The sequence below is a fragment of the Anomaloglossus baeobatrachus genome, chromosome 4 (genome assembly GCF_048569485.1).
Source record: "Anomaloglossus baeobatrachus isolate aAnoBae1 chromosome 4, aAnoBae1.hap1, whole genome shotgun sequence".
NCBI lineage: Eukaryota > Metazoa > Chordata > Amphibia > Anura > Aromobatidae > Anomaloglossus > Anomaloglossus baeobatrachus.
The window spans coordinates 207,439,570-207,459,937 of NC_134356.1; the positions used below are offsets into that span (position 1 = coordinate 207,439,570).

Below are 20,368 nucleotides of genomic sequence, written 5' to 3' on the forward strand. Positions count from 1 at the left end.
CAAGCCGTGTGACGTCAGTGAGCGAATCAGGACCCACCACGCATTGCACATGCTCACCCTCCTGCCTCTGGGAAATAGAGGCGGGATCCTCGGTCTCACAATGTGCAGAGATAACGGGAATCTCACTGCTTCCCTGAGCAGTAAACCTCTGCACATTGCGCAGCCTCGCAGACCTTCGGGGCCGCTGAGCAGGAGAGTCTGCGGCAGGCCAGGAATGGGAGACCGCTTCACTCATTGTAACAGGAGAACCACTAGGCGTCACCCTTCTGCTGCCTCTCTGAGAAGGTATCTCCTGCACACTGCGCAGTCTGGCAGACCTTCGGCGCTGCTGAGCAGGAGTGCTCGTGGCAGGCAAGGAATGGGAGACTGCCTCAGTCCTTGCCTCAGGAGAGCCACGAGATGTAACACTGCAGTACCACTGGTTGACTGTGGTTGCATGTGCCTTCCAGCTGAAGTTACCACCTTTCAGACACAGTCAATGGGAAGGCACCACAACCTTCTATTCCTCTTCCTGTCTGCTGGTCGCCAAAAGATATAGTCTTGCAGTATACTGCTGTGCCTCTGGTTCACACCCTGCTCTTGACCTTTGATCCCTGTGTTTTTGACCTTTGCCTGTTCAATGATGACTCTCCTGCCTGTTGTGTTTTGTTCTTCGCTGCCATCTCTGGTTTGACCTTAGCCTGATATCCTAACTACACTCTTGCCTGCCGATTTTGTCCCTTTTTGTACCTCCTGGTTTGGACCCTGCCTGATGACTACTCTTTTTTGGATTGCAGCCTTTACATAGGCAGCGATCTCCTAGACCTTGTGGTAATTCCAGATCCCTGTACAGGGGTTAAAGGGTTTTGGGATTCTCGGTATTCTGCTGAATGGGCAGCTAGCCTCTAGTCTGTCTGTGACAGTCATCCTGAGTCTGTGGTCCCAGGCAGATGTCATGGGTGGATTGTGAGGTGACAATCTACTGTGGAAGATTTAGAAAGAGAAATCATAAGATAAAGACAGAGTGGTGAAAGGAACGAGCAAGAAAGCAGGAGTGACCATTATCGTTAACATCAGTGGTAGTTAAACTTGGAAAGACATAACAAATAACCAGCATCAGACTGGATGGTATTCACAAATGACATTGACAGAGGTTTCAAAAACATGGCTAAACGTGGCAAAGTTTTAAGTACGATCCCCAAATTATGCAGATCCATACCAGCAGACTCCATCTTTACTACTTCCCGCACATGGGCTACAGCGGCTACCTCTCTAGATGTGCAGCAAATACAAAGATGGCTCATCTTAGATAGTTTACCATTCAAGCATATATTTATTATGTAACCATGGCAACCTATGGAAAAATGAAATGTCAGCAAGTAACGTTACCTCATCTTTAAGTAGTGTCTTGCTGAATTCCAAATGATGTCTTTCTAGGATAGATGATCCATGAAGTTTTGCTAATGGATGTCCTGATCTAAAAAGAACAGATAAAATAGGGCTCTAAGCTTACATAGCAATCCATTATATGAGGAAGGGAAGGTAAATTTATAGTAAATATATTACTCTACATGCATTATGCATTGATATGTCAATTGCAATCTGGCAATATACTGAGCCAAATGCTAAACTGTAGATTGGTAAGAACCAGGTAAGTTAGTATCATACATTTTATTTAAAATTTTTCAACTTAATTGGTGAGGATGACCTGTATGAAATGTCCACAGTCCATAGCACAGACTAGAACCTTAAAGGGAATCTGTCAGCAGGTTCTTGCTTTGTAAGCTGAAGCCACAATGCTGCAAGGGTTAACAGAGAAAATTCAGGGCTGCCTGTCTTGTCATAGTCCAATCTGTTGCTTATTTGTTTGTTTAAGCAACAGGACCCTTATCATTGTTCGGACTACACAATCACAAGCACGGCAGTCCAGCACGCCCCCTTTGATTCACTCCTCACTGTCAATGTACAATCTCTATACAGAGCCTGGTGTGGGTGGGGGCAGCCCTCTGGACTCTGTTACATGACTAAAGCTAAAAATGGCTGCCTCCAGTAATCTAAGCGATACATTGTTTCAGGTTCTCTTTGCCTATATCATGCTGCTCTCAGATGGGCAAAAACCTGCTGACAGATTCCCTTTAAGTTGGCCTTTGACCTTAGAATGACTAGGCAGTATCTAGCAATTGCTGTTATACAACACGCACCTCTGTCCCTTTCAATAACCACCTTTCAGCTTTCAATTAACACTGCCTTTTTTTAGACAAGGCACCAGTTGCTTAAGCTCTATCAACCATCGTCCTGCAATACGTAATATGTGATTAACCAAGAAGTGCTGGCTTTCTAAAATGTGTTGATGTGATGTAAAACAGAGAGGTAGTCAGTGACTCTGAATTTCCAATATGGTGGAACTGAAGGTGCAAATGATATCAACAAAAAGGGCTACATTTAGAGAGAAATGTCTAATAGCCAATGTATAAAACAACACATCTATAGATGGTGTGAGAAAAAACGTACTTCATCTGGTACAGATTGTTAGTGCCTCGGTGGTCAATATCATGGCAGAAAGCAGCAGTCACCATTGCCATGGCCTCCAGGTCCGTATAATAACGTTTCAAGTTTCCGGTCTGAAAAAGAAGAAAAATGTAACTATTCCTGTAGAAGAAGTAAAGGCTTATATATATATATATATATATATATATATATATATATATATATTTTATATATATATATATATATATATATATATATATATATATATATATATATTTTATATATATATACATATATATATATATATATATATATATACCATACAGACCAAAAGTGGACACACCTTCAGATCTCTAGATCTTTAGAACAACTATTAAGAAGAGACTTTGTGCAGCAGGCCTTCATGGTAAAATAGCTGCTAGGAAAGCACTACTAAGGACAGTTAACAAGCAGAAGAGACTTGTTCGGGCTAAAGAACGCAAGGAATGGACATTAGACCAGCGGAAATCTGTGCTTTGGTCTGATGAGTCCATATTTGAGATCTTTGGATCCAACCACCATGTTTTTGTAGAAAAGGTGAACGGATGGACTCTACATGCCTGGTTCCCACCGTGAAGCATGGCGGAGGAGGTGTGATGGTGTGGGGGTGCTTTGCTGGTGATACTGTTGGGGATTTAATCAAAATTGAAGGCATACTGAACCAGCATGCCTACCACAGCATCTTGCAGCGGCGTGCTATTCCATCCGGTTTGCGTTTAGTTGGACCATCATTTATTTTTCAACAGGACAATGACCCCAAACACACCTCCAGGCTGTGTAAGGGCTATTTGACTAAGAAGGAGAGTGATGGGGTGACCAGATGACCTGGTCTCCACAGTCACCAGACCTGGACCCAATCGAGATGATTTGGAGAGAGCTGGACCACAGAGTGAAGGCAAAAGCGCCAACAAGTGCTAAGCATCTCTGGGAACTCTTTCAAGACTGTTGGAAAACCATTGCCGGTGACTACCTCTTGAAGCTCATCAAGAGAAGCCAAGAGTGTGCAAAGCAGTAATCAAAGCAAAAGGTGGCTACTTTGAAGAACCTAGAATATAAGACATATTTTCAGTTGTTTCACACTCTTTTAAGTATTTCCTTCCACATGTTTTAATTCATAGTTTTGATGCCTTCAATGTGAATCTACAATTTCTAGAGTCATGAAAATAAAGAACACTCTTTGAATGAGGAGGTGTGTCCAAAATTTTAGTCTGTACTATAGATATATATATATATATATATATATATATACACATATATATAGTAGCTGTAGTACCTGGCGTTGCCTAGGATAGTAACTGTCTCTCTCTATCCATCGCTCTCTGTTTGTCTCCCTCTCTGTCTGTTTCTCTCTCTCTTCTGTCTCTGTCTATTTTTCTGCCTGCCTCTCTCTCTGTATGTCTTTTTCGGTCTCTGTGTCTCTCCCTGTCTGCCTCTATCTCTCTATTTGTCTCTCTGTTTCTCTCTGTTTGTCTTTTTGTCTCTCTCTCTCTCTGTGTCTCTCTTTCTATCCATCTCTCTGTCTTTCTCTCTCTGTCGGTCTCTCTCTCCATCTGTCTCTCTCCCTGTCTGAATCTCTCTTTGTCTCTCTTTGTCTCTTTCTCGGTCTCTGTCTGTCTCTCTGTCTTTCTATCTCTCTCTCTGTTTCTCTGTCTGTCTCTCTGTCTGTTTCTCTATCTGTCTCTCTGTCTCTCTCCCTGTTTGCCTGTATCTGTCTCTCTCTCTCTCTATGTCTGTCTCTATCCACCTCTCTGTCTGTCTCTATGTCTCTGCTTCTCTGTCTGTCTCTCTCTATTTCTCTGTCTGTCTGTCTGTCTCTGTATCTCCCCATCTGTCTCTCTATCCGTTTCTCTACCGATATCAGATTACCTCACAAATAAGCTTCTTATACTAAGAATATCCTTCGTTTATATAGCAACCAATCACAGCTCCTATTAATGACCTGTAGCTTCCAGCGCCATTGATTTTAATGTAAGTAGGTTTTTTGGCGAATAACTATAGAGCGCAGGGTTAAACTTTCCCCTCAAAACATAGTCTATGAGGTTCCTTGCGTCACATGAAGTGGCTGTGCAAAATTTTGTGATTGTAACTGTGACGGTGCGGATTCCTTTAGCGGACATACACACACACACACACATATATACATACACACATACATACATAGGTACACACATACATACATACACTCAACTTTATATATTAGATATATTGCAGGTGCGCTACAATTTTCAGTTTTGTCTTTTCTGTGAGTTGAACAGTGTAGTTTGTATGTACTATGCTGCTTCTGCATAGTTTTCTTGAGAGTCCACAAGGGTGCTACTGTCTAGTCATTCATTTCTAAGATATATGATATACGGTAGTTATAGAGTAAAATCCATATAAAGACTTTCAAATTGTTACTAATTGTTCTACATAAAGTATAACACCTTCCTTACCATGAGCAGGGTGAACATGGTTTGTCCCACGTTGAAGCCATGCCGCCAGTTGTGATAGGTGATTTTTCTGTACCCTTTGCTTACTGAGAATAGGAATCTCACTAAAACCTGTATGAAACAGAATTTGTGATTTTTTTTTATGTAATATTCAGACTCATGAGAAGAAACTTTTATCATTATATTTTAGAACTGTTTTATATCAACTCAATTAGGCTACCATAGGCAGACTTAGTGAGAGCCACTGCAATTGGTAGGTCCCAATGATACCCAGATGTTAAATTTTTTACACATATGTAGCCATGTGACCTTCATTTCAGAAACTCCTTTTGTGCAGTCACAGAGTTGCTTGATGAAAAGAGTTGAATAAAGGGGTGTCAGCAAGCTGCGTAAGAACCGGAAAAGTGAGAACAAAGACAATATAGGATACTAAAAGCATAGTCTGCTGCAAGCCCAGAGGGTCAGGTATAAACATTGGGCAACAGACAGTCCAGTGGTTAAATCCTGAAGGGTATTCAGGAATTAAACAAAGAATAAAGTTGGGTAAGAATAAAAATGGTGCACCTACATGTACAGTGCAGACCAAAAGTTTGGACACACCTTCACATCTCTACAACAACTGTTAAGAGGAGACTTTGTGCAGCAGGCCTTCATGGTAAAATAGCTGCTAGGAAACTACTGCAAAGGACAGGCAACAAGCAGAAGAGACTTGTTTGGGCTAGAGAACACAAGGAATGGACATTAGACCAGTGGAAATCTGTGCTTTCGTCTGATGAGTCCAAATTTGAGATCTTTGGATCCAACCACCGTGTCTTTGTAGAAAAAGTGAACGGATGGACTCTACATGCCTGGTTCCCACCGTGAAGCATGGAGGAGGAGGTGTGATGGTGTGGGTGTGCTTTGCTGCTGACACTGTTGGGGATTTATTCAAAATTGAAGGCATACAGAACCAGCATGCCTACCACAGCATCTTGCAGCAGCATGCTATTCTATCTGGTTTGCATTTAGTTGGACCATCATTTATTTTTCAACAGGACAATGACCCCAAACACACCTCCAGGCTGTGTAAGGGCTATTTGACTAAGAAGGAGAGTGATGGGGTGCTATGCCAGATGACCTGGTCTCAACAGTCACCAGACCTGAACCCAATCGAGATGGTTTGGGGTGAGCTGGACCGCAGAGTGAAGGCATAAGGGCCAACAAGTGCTAAGCACTTCAGTTGTTTCACAATTTTTTAAGTATTTCATTCCACATGTTTTAATTCATAGTTTTGATGCCTCCAATGTGAATCTACACTTTTCAGAGTCCTGAAAATAAAGAAAACTCTTTGAATGAGAAGGTGTGTTCAATCTTTTGGTCTGTACTGTATATACAATACAACAGCAAATTACAAGTGTCACATGGGGATTTAAATAACCAAACTTGCATGTGTTACACATCTGTCCCAGGTCAGGTATCTGCCCCCTTCATCCTGGTCCGCTAAACTCTCTCGTGCTCCGCATTGAACATTGCAAGTAGCCTGATGTGCTCCCATGTGATCTTCTAACTAAGCCTATATAAGGCCTGCCAAGACACACAAGTACAATATTTATAAACAATACAAGGCACAGACTGGTACAGGAGGATAGAGGTCCCTGCCCGCGAGGGCTCACAGTCTACAAGGGATAGGTGAGAATACAGTAGGTTAGGGTAGAACTGGTTGTGTGGCGCTATATCAGATTGAGGGTTACAGCAGGTTGTAGGCTTGTCGGAAGAGGTGGGTCTTCAGGTTCCTTTTGAAGCTTGTCAAGGTAGGTCAGAGTCTGATGTGTTGTGGCAGAGCATTCCAGAGTATGGGGGAGGTACGGGAGAAATCTTGGATGCAATGGTGGGAAGAGGAGATGAGAGGGGAGTAGAGAAGGAGATCTTGTGAGGATCGAAGGTTACGTGCAGGTAAGTATCGGGAGACTAGGTCACAGATGTAGGGAGGAGACAGGTTGTGGATGGCTTTGTATGTCATGGTTAGTGTTTTAAACTGGAGTCGTTGGGCAATGGGAAGCCAGTGAAGGGATTGGCAGAGAGGAGAGGTCGGGGAGTAGTGGGGGGACAGGTGGATTAGCCGGGCAGCATAGTTTAGAAGAGATTGTAGGGGTGCGAGACTGTTAGACGGGAGGCCACAGAGCAGGAGGTTGCAATAATCCTGGCGGGAGATAATAAGGGCATGTACTAGGGTTTTTGCAGCTTCTTGGAAAGGAATGTACAGATCCGGGAAATATTTTTGAGTTGGAGGCGGCAGGAGGTGAAGAGGGCTTGGATGTGTGGCTTGAAAGAGAGATCAGAGTCCAGTATTACTCCCAGACAGCGAGCACATGGCACTGGGGAAAGTGAGCAGCCATTGACATTGATGGATATGTCAGGTGGGAGGGTTGAGTGAGAAAAAGAAAAGACAATGAATTCTGTTTTGTCCATGTTCAGTTTTGGGAATCGAGCAGAGAAAAAGGATGAAATAGCAGACAGACATTGTGGGATTCTGGTTAGTAGGGAGGTGATGTCAGGTCCAGAGAGGTAGATCTGCGTATCATCAGCGTAGAGATGACACTGAAAGCCGTGGGACTCTATGAGCTATCCCAGGCCAAAGGTGGAGATGGAGAACAGCAGGGGTCCAAGAACTGAACCTTGGGGGACCCCGACAGATAGGGGGCGAGATGAGGAAGTGGTGTGAGAGTGGGAGACGCTGAAAGTTCGGTTGGTTAAGTATGAGGAGATCCAAGATAGTGCCAAGTCTGTGATGCCCAGAGACGAGAGAATTTGTAGTAGAATGAAGTGATCTACTGTGTCAAAGGCAGAGGACAGGTCCAGGAGGAGGAGGACAGAGTAGTGTCGCTTGGCTTTTGCTGTGAGTAGGTCGTTAGTGACTTTGGTCAGGGCAGTTCCAGTAAAATGATGGGGTCAGAAGCCAGATTGTAACTGGTCAAAGAGAGAGCAGGAAGAGAGGTGTGAGGACAGTTCAAGATGGACATGCTGTTCCAGTAGTTTTGAGGCATAGGGGAGGAGTGATATGGGGGCAATAGTTTGACACAGAGAATGGGTCAAGGGAGGGCTTTTTGAGGATGGGTGGGATGGAGGTGTGGCGCCCTGGACAAGCCAGGGGCCACAGAGAACAACACCACAACACCCCACACTCCCAGCAGGCACATCGAAGTCAGACACAAAACCCTTGTTGCCCTCCTCCAGGGGCTGATGTTCACACCAGGGGGTGGGCCAGGCGGTTGGTCCCGCCCACCGAAGAGTTCACAGTCCTGGAGGCGGGAAAACAGACAGTTGAGTTGAGGAAGTGGAGGAGTGCAGTTTGGACAGTGACAGAGGAAGGAGGAAAGTACAGTAACAGAGCAACTGACTGACAGTGTCCGGGTGTGTGGCCCGGGCGAGACAGCAAGGTTGGCAGACGGTGGTGACCGTCTGCAGGAGTGGCCGATTGGAGTCTACCGTAAGGACCGTGGACGGGTGGTGGCCCGGCGGTACCGGACCGGTACGCAAAGATAAGCCAGCACCAGTGGCAGGGGCTTTTCGGACCCCAGCAAGGCTAGGAGTCGCCGTGAATTTGCCGAATCCGTTAGTGAAGGGGATGTGATGGGAGTATACAACAGAGCAAAGGATGGACGAGGCCGAGGGACGATCCAACAGGTTTATTCACAAGAACACTGGAACAGCACACGATAAGTCCACATAAAACAGATTCGGGGGCCCTTCCCGACAATCCTCGGACCGGATAACAAAGCAATCGTCCTTACAGTAGTCCAAAGAGTTCCACACAATCCCACGGGCCGCCACACAGGCCTAGCTCTGTCCGTGTCCACAGCCACGCAGGCTGGGGCTCCTTCTCTTTCCAAGTTTCAGCTCACTCTGAAGTTACAAAAAGGGAAATGCATTGTCTGGGCTCCTTGACCAGCCCACCATGTTCAGGGGGTGGGGGTCACACATCCTATCATCAATGGTTTGGTCCATCACAGGGCTCCGATATGTCTGCCAGCCACAGTAGATGAAGGGATCCCCTGCTGTGCAGAGCAAAGACTATTCCTTCACTGGCAATGCAATTACAGACTAGATACACAACTCTGGATAGAAGATGACAGGCTATTTACATAATCACATTAGATGCCAAGATTACAATTGTATGAGAGAGACACATTGAGGCCAGTAGCTCCCCCAAGAAAATACATGAATTACAACTAATACAACTAGGGAAATATACATATCATGACATAGTACCACAGCATATACAGTTAGAGGGTAAATTACATCTTCACAGGGGACCTCCTGGGTTTCCAAACAGTCAAGTCCCGACAGAAGGCAACAGTCCAACCGAGTGAGGGAGACACCGCCCCCGCCAAGGCAACCGTTTCTCAGGGCCAGCGCCTGTGGGCAAAAGGGGCTCCTCCGGCCCATATCCAAGCCGGGGAGCGGGTTACCTGTGGGAACCCATTGGAACCGTACAGACAGCGTAGGTGCAGGGAAAAGACAGTCACCGCTAACCTGCCGGGAGCAACAATACCGCAGCCGTCCGAGGGACCCGTCCATCCAGCCGCTTGTTTTACCGTGAACTGTGTCCTCATCATTGGGCTGAGTGAGTGCCACCGTGCCGTGCGGCACAGCGCTGCCCCTGCGACCCTGCACCTCATCAGGCCCCGCAACCCGCCTGTCATCATCCCTACCCCATCACCGGGTCCCGGGACAACCAACCCCCTACCCACGGAGGGGAGAACTAACAACCAAGCTGCTCCCTGTCACCGCTCCCGGGATCCCCATCCAGAGCAGCGGTGGTATCACCAAAATCACCACAACCGTGGGTGGCGTCACGGACAATAATCAAAACCCCCACAATCAAAATCCCCTTTTCACTCCCGGGCGAGGAGCGCCGCTCGAGTCCCCGGGATCCGGCCCACCGCTCGAGCCACCACCGAGCAGCAGCAGCCGCGGCAGCCGGACCCGAGCAGTGGGAGAGCGCAGCGTCCCCTCCTCCGCCCGCGACAGAGGCATGTTTAAAGCATGAAGGGAATACACCAGTTGTTAGTGATAGGTTGAAGAGATGGGTTAGGGTCGGGAGGAAGACTGTGGTGAGATCGGGGATGAGGTGGGATGGGAGAATACTTCATATGGTAGTTTGGGAGGCATTAATGCTGCCCAGGAAGAGGGAAAGCAATGAATCTGTGGTCCTTCAGGTAACAACACTAACAATCAGCTTACCTCTTGAGGTATATGAAATTTGTCAACCACTTCTAACTCATAGTACATCTGAATTGCACATTTTACTAGGAATAGCTCTGTTTGGGGTAGATCACTGAAGTGGAACTCGTAAATGTCTGCTTCCTCTGGATCAGGCAGTTCTTCTTGCTGGGAGAATAGAAACAAGTTATTGGAGATGCAGAGATATACAAACAAGTATTCACAGGAATGATACTTGCAATAATAAGTAATTATATATGGGGTGTTTACTTCACCTAAATAGAGTATATTCCATACAGAGTAAAAGTGTAAGGGAATGATGTTGGGGGGCAATGAGAAATGATATTTTACACCAGACCACCAGGAAAAAATATATTAACCCCCTCTAAAATACCACAAGTGTAAATTCATACTTCTATGACCATAATGGACTTGTATTTGTGTGCATTATAATTAATAAAACAAGGTGCTTTCCCATTCACAAATGTGGTATTGCCATGTGGGACAATTATGGAACTTCCACAAAATTTAATATAAGTCATAGGTTTGACATAACAGATAGGGGTACATCAGAAGAAGCAGCTGAGCATGTTTGTGCCTCTTTCCATTGTAGTTTTGTAAGGGGGTGACAGGAGGCCCATTAATCTCCCCAACGACCTGGCCTCGGTGATGTAAGGGATATAGAGGGCACCGGATAATGAACAGTATGCAATGGCTGGGTTGAGGTGTAGTTTCGCCATCCACCATAAGGTGGCACAGTACCCTTATAGTTCGGTTGGGGGGAAGTGGATGAGCCCAGCAGAGAGTAGAAAAAAGAGGAGGTGTAGCTTAGGAGGGTGTAGTGAAGAAGACAAGGGAGAAAAAGGTTGTGCAGACTTGTTGGAGAGACACCGATTCCTGAAGAATAGAAGGCCGCTCCTGTGGCTTGTGGACTGGCGTGGAAAAGCATGGACGCAGAAAGCATGGGGATAAGTCCTAGGGACCGAAACCATGTAGTGTTTGCTATGGGACTCCTGAAGTGGGGATCAGCATGGCCAGAATATCCAAACCCGCAGGGAGAAGGGCCGGTAATTAAGGAAACCGACGGGGGTCTCTGGCAGCCGTGGTAGTGGGAATCGGGAGGGAGTGTATGACTCGCTCGGTGAAGAAATTGTGCCTTTCCTCTGGAACAGAAGAAGTATTTAAAGTGAATAAAGACCAAATGTTGAAAGAACACCGTGAGCCTGAATTTAATTCAGTGGGAGAAGGAGCTACACTGATGGTAATGAGAACACGATTTCTGAGATCAGGCCTCACGCTAACGTCAGTATTTAACCCATTCCTGTTTCATGGAGAGAGACGGTTGGGGGCGTGACTACTCATGTTGCCCTCGGCGGAACCCCTGGCGGCTCCTTCAGTTTAAGGAATTGTGAAAACTGATCTGCCATATCCATAACGCCTGTAAATTACAATGGAGATAACAGCACACATATGGTTATCTTATCTATTCTCAGAAACACCAAACATCCTTACAGCAACAGCAGGTATTGTTAATTTGCTATAATTATCTGACATAAGAATACCCCCTTAAAGGTAATCTTTCAACAGATTTTAGCTATGTAAACTGACAGCACCAAGAGGAATGGATAGAGATTTTGATTCCAGCGATGTACCACTTAGTTTTCTGGGTGCAGACGTTATGATAAAGTCACAGTTTTCTCTGCTGCAGATCAAGCAACGCTGTGTAAAACCACACTAACACCATAGACTTTTGTGTACATTGTATAATCACAGAGAGTTGCTAATCAGCGCTGGGGCCGTGGTTGTACTAGGAGTCATGAGGACAGCATGTCCTGTAACTGATGAAACATTGATCATATTGAAACAGTGACACCCAGTCCAGTAAGTGATTAATCACTGGAATCAGGGTCTTAGCCCCTACCTCATGCTGTTCTCAGATTACATAGCAAAAACCTACTGTCAGATATCCTTTAATTTTTCTTGTGGTCCTTGGAAGTTGTATAATTTGGCAGTGTGACCCTTGGACAAGAAAAGGTTGTGTAGAATAGAGAAAGACTGCTCAAAGTAATGTACACATGGAAATCATGCATAATGCCCTCTCCAATTTAATGAATTAAAATAATTGAGGATCCCTTTGATTCTGGGCCTAATAAGAACTAGTCTGTACCTTTTTATTTAATGAAGGAAAGTTCAGTTAGTCTCCTCTTATTTATTTGAAATAGGCCATGGAACACTCGGTTCTATGCAGATCAATTTATGCCCATATATTTTCCTTACCATTTTTATAGGATTAAATTTATATACATGAAGTTCATTAAACTTTGATTTATAACTTCTTCAGATAAAGAATACTTCTGAGAATTTTCAATAGTACACTAAGTACCGTAAACTTGGTGACATTGCTAATGCCATAAAAGTATACATAATCAATTTTCTACTATATAATGACAAGCACAATTGGATATTTTTTCATTATGATCATTTGGATGTTTGATTCTGTTTATCTATTATTACTCTGAAATTAGGGGAAAAAAGTTATTTCTGATTTACCAATATTTCATACAGTTCCTCTTCTTCACATTCATCTGGCGGTCGATCTAGTAATTCATTGGTTTTCTATATATATAAAAAAACATAATTAACACGTAGAACATGTCTACATTCTACAGTAAAGCCTATATAAACAGGTTTGAAAAATTATAGATATTATTACTTAATCTATATGACATTACATACAGTATTTCACCTTAGCCTTATAAAATTGTTATTATACAAGGATTTAGTATGCTTTGAGTAGAGAAGTGGGAGGGTAAAGCGGGATAGGGTGGTGGGGTTATGGGGGTGAGAATTGGGAATTTGTGGTTCATAATTACTTCCTCTTGTGCAGAGTTAGTCACTATATTATACAGGGTCCTTACATTTAAAGAGATCCTGTCAGCAGGATTTAGCAGTATAGAGTAAAGCCATGGCCATAATAGCGCTGTGGTGCTGATTAACCTGATACCTACGGTGAAGAAATCCGATCTGTGGTTGTTTAATAATCATCCTGTAAAGTTTCATCCAATGATGTTTTCTATGCATCAGTGTGTATCAGGGCGGGACATGGGGGTAGGGTCTTCTTCTCCCCTCTCCGCCAGACTACTCTGTTTCTTTTACAGGTCACTGATTATTCAGTAACCTGCCTCCTTTTTGAAACACTGAGCTGCCACCATCATTGTGGTGGTCAAGGGAGGCTCAGTGTGATTCTATGGCCTGTCTGTAGGTCTTCAATAAAATGGTGTCGGGGCGGCGCATGCGCAAATCAAGATTTCAATTCAATGAATTGAGTTGAAATTTTTATCTGCGCCTGTGCCTTCCCTAGAGTCATTTTATTGAAGACAGTCTGTAGAATCACATTTCACACAGTCTTCAATAAAAGCTGTAAAATAAACAGTGGAGGCAGGCAGAGGGGCGGAGAAGCAGAAGAAGACCCTACCCTGAAGTCCCACTCTGATGCACATCGGTGCATAGCAGACATCATTAGATGAAAACTTTACAGGATGATTATTCAACAACCACAGATTGGATTGCTTCACTGCAGGTATTCAGTTAATCACATCACAGCGCTATTATGGCTATAGCTTTAGTTTATAATGCTAATGACTCGCCCCAGGGCTATGGGGTACTTGGTCCTGGGCCTGGTGACGTTGGGACAGTTCACTGGGTGGCCATTGCCCGCTTCCGTGACCCTGGGGGTCGCTTTAAAAAGGGGGTTATTTACAGGGGAATTGTAATAAATGTTTTTGTCGTGACGCCACTTGCGGGTTGCGGCTATTTAGTGGAGCCGCCGCTGCACGGTTCTCACTACTGGTGCTAGTGTTAGTGGCAGCCTGGATGTTGGGCCCTCCGCAAGTATGGCCAGGCGCCAGGGGATTGATGATGTTGTTGGGTGCGGAAAGAATGTAGGCGACACAAGGGATTGCAGTGTAACTCGTTCCTTTTATTCACAGCGTTGTTATGGCTGGCAACCCGATGAACGCTGGTCCTCACCGCTGGTCCCCTTAGTTACAGTGCCGGTGTGATGGCCTGATGGCTGTCTTTCCCTGCACCTGTCTCTGGTTGGTGGGTCCCCGTGGCTAGGAGCCTCTGGGGGTCCCCTCCTGGTAGTCTCTCAGTCTTAGTCCACATAACAGGTAGCTTGAACCCTTGGGGGTCGGTTTCTCTGGTCCTGTTCCACAGTTCTCCCGTTGTTACTGTGTCCCGAACTTTTAATGTCAGTGAGGTCCTGGATGGTCCCCTCACTTGGCAGATTTTATCAAGTCTGCCTGGAGCGTTTGCCTGACCTAGGGCTCTGTACCCCGTTGGTGCTATGGTCCCGGGAGTACTTCACTGTGCTCCACTGAACAAGACACCGCAAAAAACAAGCCCTCATATGGATTGATGGAAAATTAAAAAAGTTACGGCTCTCGGAAGAAGTGGAGCAAAAAACCCAAAACGGAAAATGGAAGGGGTAAGTGGATATATAGCATGGATAAAGTGCAGATGTGACCAAACCAATATTTCAAGATCACCTTTTAAATAATTCTAAATACATAATTTGAAAGTTCCCCTAATAATGAGTGGATGTTAAAGGGCTATGTTCATGTTATTAAATTAGTATACTTAATTACATAGCATGTTTGCACTTGACTTGCTTTTGTAATTCTACTTTAGAACTTTTGTCTTACATAGTTTATAGGTCGTTGCTAAGGAGACCAACTAACACAGAATGGCAAAACATGCGCAGCAGCTATATTCAAGGCTGGGATTTGATTTGCCGTCCACCTCTCACCATCCCATTAATTTCTTTACAGCAGATTGAGTGTTGCTCACCTGCCTCTCCTTTTAGCTCCTGTTTCGTAGTTCCTGATATCTATACTGCAAACAGTATCACTTTTATCACTTTTATCACAAACACTTTTATCATAAATCTGTGAGCCGTGCACACAATAATTATATAGATCACAGTGCAGATCTTAGAACAAGCGCACTGAAAGTCACATGAAGCACGTTCCGCTCAGCAGCAGGACAGAACTGTCACTCAAGGAAGAGTATCTGTTCCCTCCCAGCAACATGGAAGCAAGGAAGCTAGGGTGCAATGTGTTCCTGAACACACACATTGAGATTAACTATTTAAATGATGAAGCACATAATTAGATATTACATACACTTTATGTGATGTTTTCTTACCAGGAGAATCTGCAATTCATCATTTGAGCATTTCACATGGTAACTGACCATGTCTTGATAGATATCTTTTCTATTCTCAAGCTTGTTCATCTTGTCATAAGTGTCAGTATTCAGAACAGACCAACCAAGAAACTGTGTCAAAGACTGCAAGAAGGAAGTTTTAAGCACAATATGAGTAAAGTAAAATAAAGGAGAAAGAATTAGCAGGGGCATTGCTATACCAAGAAGAGGTAGCAATTAAATATGGGCATTTACAGGGCTGTTTTTGATGCACCCCATCTTTAGCAGTAGCAGAATGGTGCTATTGCTTGAGAAAAGTTAACTGTCAATCAGTATTCTAAAGTCTCTTTCATTTTCAGATTTACCCAGCGCTTAATATGTTATCAGGTTTATGTTTTATGTTCCCAAATATATAATTTATATGTGCTATATAAATAAATTATGCAGAGTACATTACAAAATCTTATGGTTCTTTTGTTACACTCTGTTGATGTTGGAGCCTCCATTTCAAATTCCATCAAAGGCTCTTCTGGATTCATCAAAATCATAGACCTTGGCGGCATCATAATGGGATTTATGATAAGTTAATGGTGACTATAGGTCACTCTAGTTATTGACTGGATTGATATAGCAGAGAATTGTCATGATCAAGGTCTGTATTGGCCACTGTAGTTTGATTATTTCACCCAGCTCATATCATGTCAGGGGTTAACTCATCCGTGCCTCACTCTGGTTTCTGTGACACTATATCCTGGTGCTGCACCTCTGGTTCAGTGCCCGTGATAGTTTATGCTCTGCAACATGTGTTACTGGCTCTGGTGAGTTACCTGATCTTTCCTGCCTCCCAGCTTGCTTGTTCTGACCCATACTCTCCTCGTTCGTCCGTCTGTCCCGGTCCCTGACTACTTGCTCCTGTCCAATGTGTACCCTTCCCTGTCTGTCTTATCCCGGTCCCGACCTGTTTGTCCTCCTCCCTTGTTTGTATTTGGACTTGCCGGCATCGGACCTGTATCCTCGTTCCTAACTTCAGCTCTGTCTTTCCCCTCTGTTGCATACATGACTTCCCGGCTTCTGACCCTCAGCTATCCCCTGACCACGATTTGATTATCCCTGTGCTACTGAGGAAACCTCCTGCTGCTGACCTGGTTTACTTACTAGTCTACTACCCTCCCTCTGGTGGTTTGCCTGCTAACTGCACTCTGTAGCTACATTGTTTGTAGCTTCAGCGTCTCCCTTAGTACAGTGTGATATTAATGTTGCAGATTTTGTTATAAAAGGAAGCCATGAGACTGTCTACTTATTAAGGTTGAAGCATGATTTAAATAATTTGTGCTATTCAAAATATGTGGCATACAAATATACAGCATATTGTACAATAGCGATCTCACTACATGATTAAACCATTAGCTTTAGTTAGTTTGACGTCATGAAAATGGGCAAGTTTGTAATCTATTTGCTTTTTTATCTGCTGTAATTCTCGTGCAATGAGAACTTTTATCTATGAAAGTGTACAGTTGGTTTCCATGCAGCTCGGCCAGTAGAGCCTGCCTAGACCCTGACTGAAAATGCACCGTAGTTACATTTGAGAGAAGTTAACTCCTAACATACCAGCCACCTCTTTCCCACCCATTGATTTCTATTCTATTCATTACTTAGTTTCCCACATCACAACCCCTCCTGCTCAAATCCTGAGGAGCTCCTGTTACAAATCACCAGCCCCAACCAACAGCTGTCAGAGCAGGTTAATAATCTCATCTGGCCTCGCTCTCTATTTCCAGAGTCCAAATGCTCTCTCATCTCTATATGTGAATACAGTGATTGCAGTGTAGACTTTAGAACAAATTACTGGCAGCTGAATGTGTTAAAGCAGAACTTGTGCTGAGCTTTATACTTCAGTTCTTCTAATTCTACAGCTCTGCTGTCACCAGAACTGCCATTCAAGTAGAATTGCTTGCCCTGCCAGAAACCAGGAATTAAGGAGAGAATAAAGAGACTGCATAGCTCTGAGTAGCTCAGGAGACAACTACTACCTCTTTAATAAGATTTCCAGAAAATGTATTGTGTACTCACTTCAGTTAAAACTTCATCCATTTCATCAAATGGTTTTCCATCCTTTCTGTTGTAAAATGTAGCAACCCCAACAATTTCTTCCTTTTTGTTGACAATGGGCAGTGAAAGGACATTTTTAATCATCCATCCAGATTCATCAACTGGACCTTTCTATGGTTTGATAAGAGTCATAAAATATTTAGCATGTATATTCCATAAAACCCCAAGAAATGGTTCATTATTGCACAAGGTAGTTTAACCAGTAGATAAGTGTTACATTGGAACCTTTAGGCTATGTGTGCGCGTTGCGTAATTGCATGCAGTTAAGTGCGATCTGCACCGCAGCGTAACTGCATGCGTCCTGCGTCCCCTGCATAATCTATGAAGATTATGCAGGAGCCGTGTGCACGTGGCGTATTAGAGCGCAGCACTTCGGCTGCTGCCCGAAGCGCGCGTTCTAAGAAGTGACATGTTACTTCTTTCGTGCGTTCTGCATGCAGTCCCTGCTCTGTCTATGGGAGGGGCTGCAGTCAGAGCGCATGAAATCGGCTTTTTTTTTTCATTACGGACTGTTTCTGCAGTGATTTGAAGCGCACGTGTGCTGTTCAAATCGCTGCAGAAATTTCTGCAGGGACAGTACGCAACGTGCGCACATAGCGAGCTAGAGAAAATCAATATAGCAGTTTTTTTCACAATAATACTGTATATACAAAAAACCAAGAGTAACATGTGAAGATACTTTTTGACTATTTGACTACTTTTCAAATTATGTCTAAAGCCTCTCAAGTCCTTACCTGAAACCCAAAGTATTCGTCAGCTGCCGTGTTCATAATATTACAAATCTAAAAGAAGCAAATTCATATATTGGAAACACATTTTGCAAATAGTAATGCAGAACTGTCACTGCAATGAAGAGGTTAACAGCTATTTACCGTAACTCATTTCAACTTAGAAATGTAATCAGCTCCAGACAGGGCCATTTAATTATATTTGTGGCTAGCCACATATTTGTACTTCTTTTTATATATGTGAATTTAAGAGCGTTGCTTTTTTACTTTCATATGTTCAAATAAATTTTGCTTCTTTTTCTTCCAGTGATATTTGGGGCCTAATTTTTATGTAATTTTCACGCATTTTTTTGCCAATTTCAGGGGAAAATGTAAACAATTTACACACATTTAATTTACTTTTTTTATTAATACAAAGGACACTAACACTATTTTTATGTATCCGAAAAGTTGTTTTTTGTTTTTTCTTTTTTTACTGGGGCTGGGCTAAAAACAGCGATTTGGACTTATTTAATAAACTTTATTATTTTTCCTATTTTGCCCTAATGATGGAAGTCAACAGCTGCAGGGACAATAAAGCTTCATTTTCACCCTGTAGCTGCTGTTCCAGTAAAGCTGATGGACATGGTTTAAATGTCATTTGCCTTTAAATTACCACTTTTCAAGTATATAGCATTTTTGGAGGTGACAGGTTTGCTTTAACTGTATGATCAATATTCTATCTGGCTTCTGCACTTAGATATATTAAAGATAAACTGTATGTGTATTGTGCGTTATACTTACAAGACCATTTTCTGCAACGTATGTGGGAAGTTTACTAGCCAAGGCCCAATGATCTGCAGGTGGGTTCCTGTTAAAACATGATGCTAAAGTTTAGTGTTATTCCGATGTGTCGCTATATTTGAAAATAATAAAACTGTAATGAGATGAACTAATTTCTGATTTGTTTCCATGTATTAATATGAACAGTTCTACTCAAGTAAATGGCACTCCCAAAGAGTAAAGGCCGCTTTACACGCTGCGAGATCGCTAGCGATGTCGCTAGCGATCGTACCCACCCCCATCGTGCGAGTGTCACGGGCAAATCGCTGCCCGTGGCAAACAATATCGCTAGTACGCGTCACACACATATACCTTCCTAACAAGGTCGCTGTGGCTGGTGAACAAACTCTTTTTTAAGGGGGAGGTTCGTGCGGCGTCACATTGACGTCACACAGCGGGCCACCAATAGAAGTGGAGGGGCGGAGAGCAGCCACATTAACGTCACTCCAACCTCGTTGCTGGAGGACGCAGAAACGCTGTTGCTCGTCGTTCCCGATGTCACATGTAGCGATGTGTGCTACCTCAGGAACAACGAACAACCTGCGTCCAAAATGAGCAACAATATTTGGGAAAGGAACGACGTGTCAACAATCAACAATTTTTACTGTTTTTCAGATCGCTAGCGGTTGCTTGTAGGTGTCACACTCAACGACGTTGCTAATGAGGCCGGATGTGGGTCACGAATTCCGTGACCCCAGCGATTTCTCGTTAGCGATGTCATTGCATGTAAAGCGGCCTTAAGACTTGGAATTACCAACCCACCAAGCTACTCTTAATTTGATGAGCGCTATTGAATTAGACGTAAATGAGATGAAGGTTCTTACGCTTCAGATTAGGCACTGGTAACGTGAAACAAATTTTCTAAAGCCAAGAAGTTATGGATTTCCTCCATGCAAACAATAAAGAAGTGTTTATTAAAGGGGTTGTCTCTTATTGATTTTCAGAAGTGCACCGTTCCCCAGTCTCAAGGCTTCCCATTTGTCAGGGGAGAGGACTATCCTGAATGACAGACAGTTTAGTCCAGTGCCAAGGTTGAACCACTGGCCGAAATGTGCACTCTATGATCATACAAAAAAAGGCAGCTTTGCCTATACAGCATCAGAGGAGCACAGGGGCACTGAAGCTGGCCAGTCAGTACCATCTATCTGGCAAGTTTCAGAACAGCGCTTACAAGCACTATAGCAAAAAGTTTGTAAGTGCTGGCACCTTGACTGTGGCCACTGCCAATAAACTTTGGAAATGAGCAGCAAAATATAAAATTAATTATTTCACTGTTCTTTCCATGGAGAGGATCTTTAATAGAAAGTATATTGCAAAGTTGCTTTTAGTTTTGTCTTACAGTTTGTGCAATTTTGCTCAGGAACT

The 20,368-nt window shown here is 43.7% G+C and overlaps 1 protein-coding gene across 1 annotated transcript in view; it reads right to left on the bottom strand.

Annotated features, from left to right (window-relative positions):
* The window catches only part of PDE6A (phosphodiesterase 6A), a 223,790-nt gene that overhangs the window by 48,885 nt on the left and 154,537 nt on the right, over positions 1-20,368 (bottom strand). The window contains exons 7-15 of the mRNA XM_075342357.1: positions 18,965-19,031; positions 18,188-18,235; positions 17,415-17,564; positions 15,345-15,488; positions 12,687-12,752; positions 10,158-10,304; positions 4,938-5,045; positions 2,491-2,600; positions 1,369-1,456 (exon numbers count right to left, since the gene is read on the bottom strand). Of these exons, the coding sequence (XP_075198472.1) occupies positions 1,369-1,456; positions 2,491-2,600; positions 4,938-5,045; positions 10,158-10,304; positions 12,687-12,752; positions 15,345-15,488; positions 17,415-17,564; positions 18,188-18,235; positions 18,965-19,031 (928 nt within the window). The remainder of the gene's footprint in view (positions 1-1,368; positions 1,457-2,490; positions 2,601-4,937; positions 5,046-10,157; positions 10,305-12,686; positions 12,753-15,344; positions 15,489-17,414; positions 17,565-18,187; positions 18,236-18,964; positions 19,032-20,368) is intronic.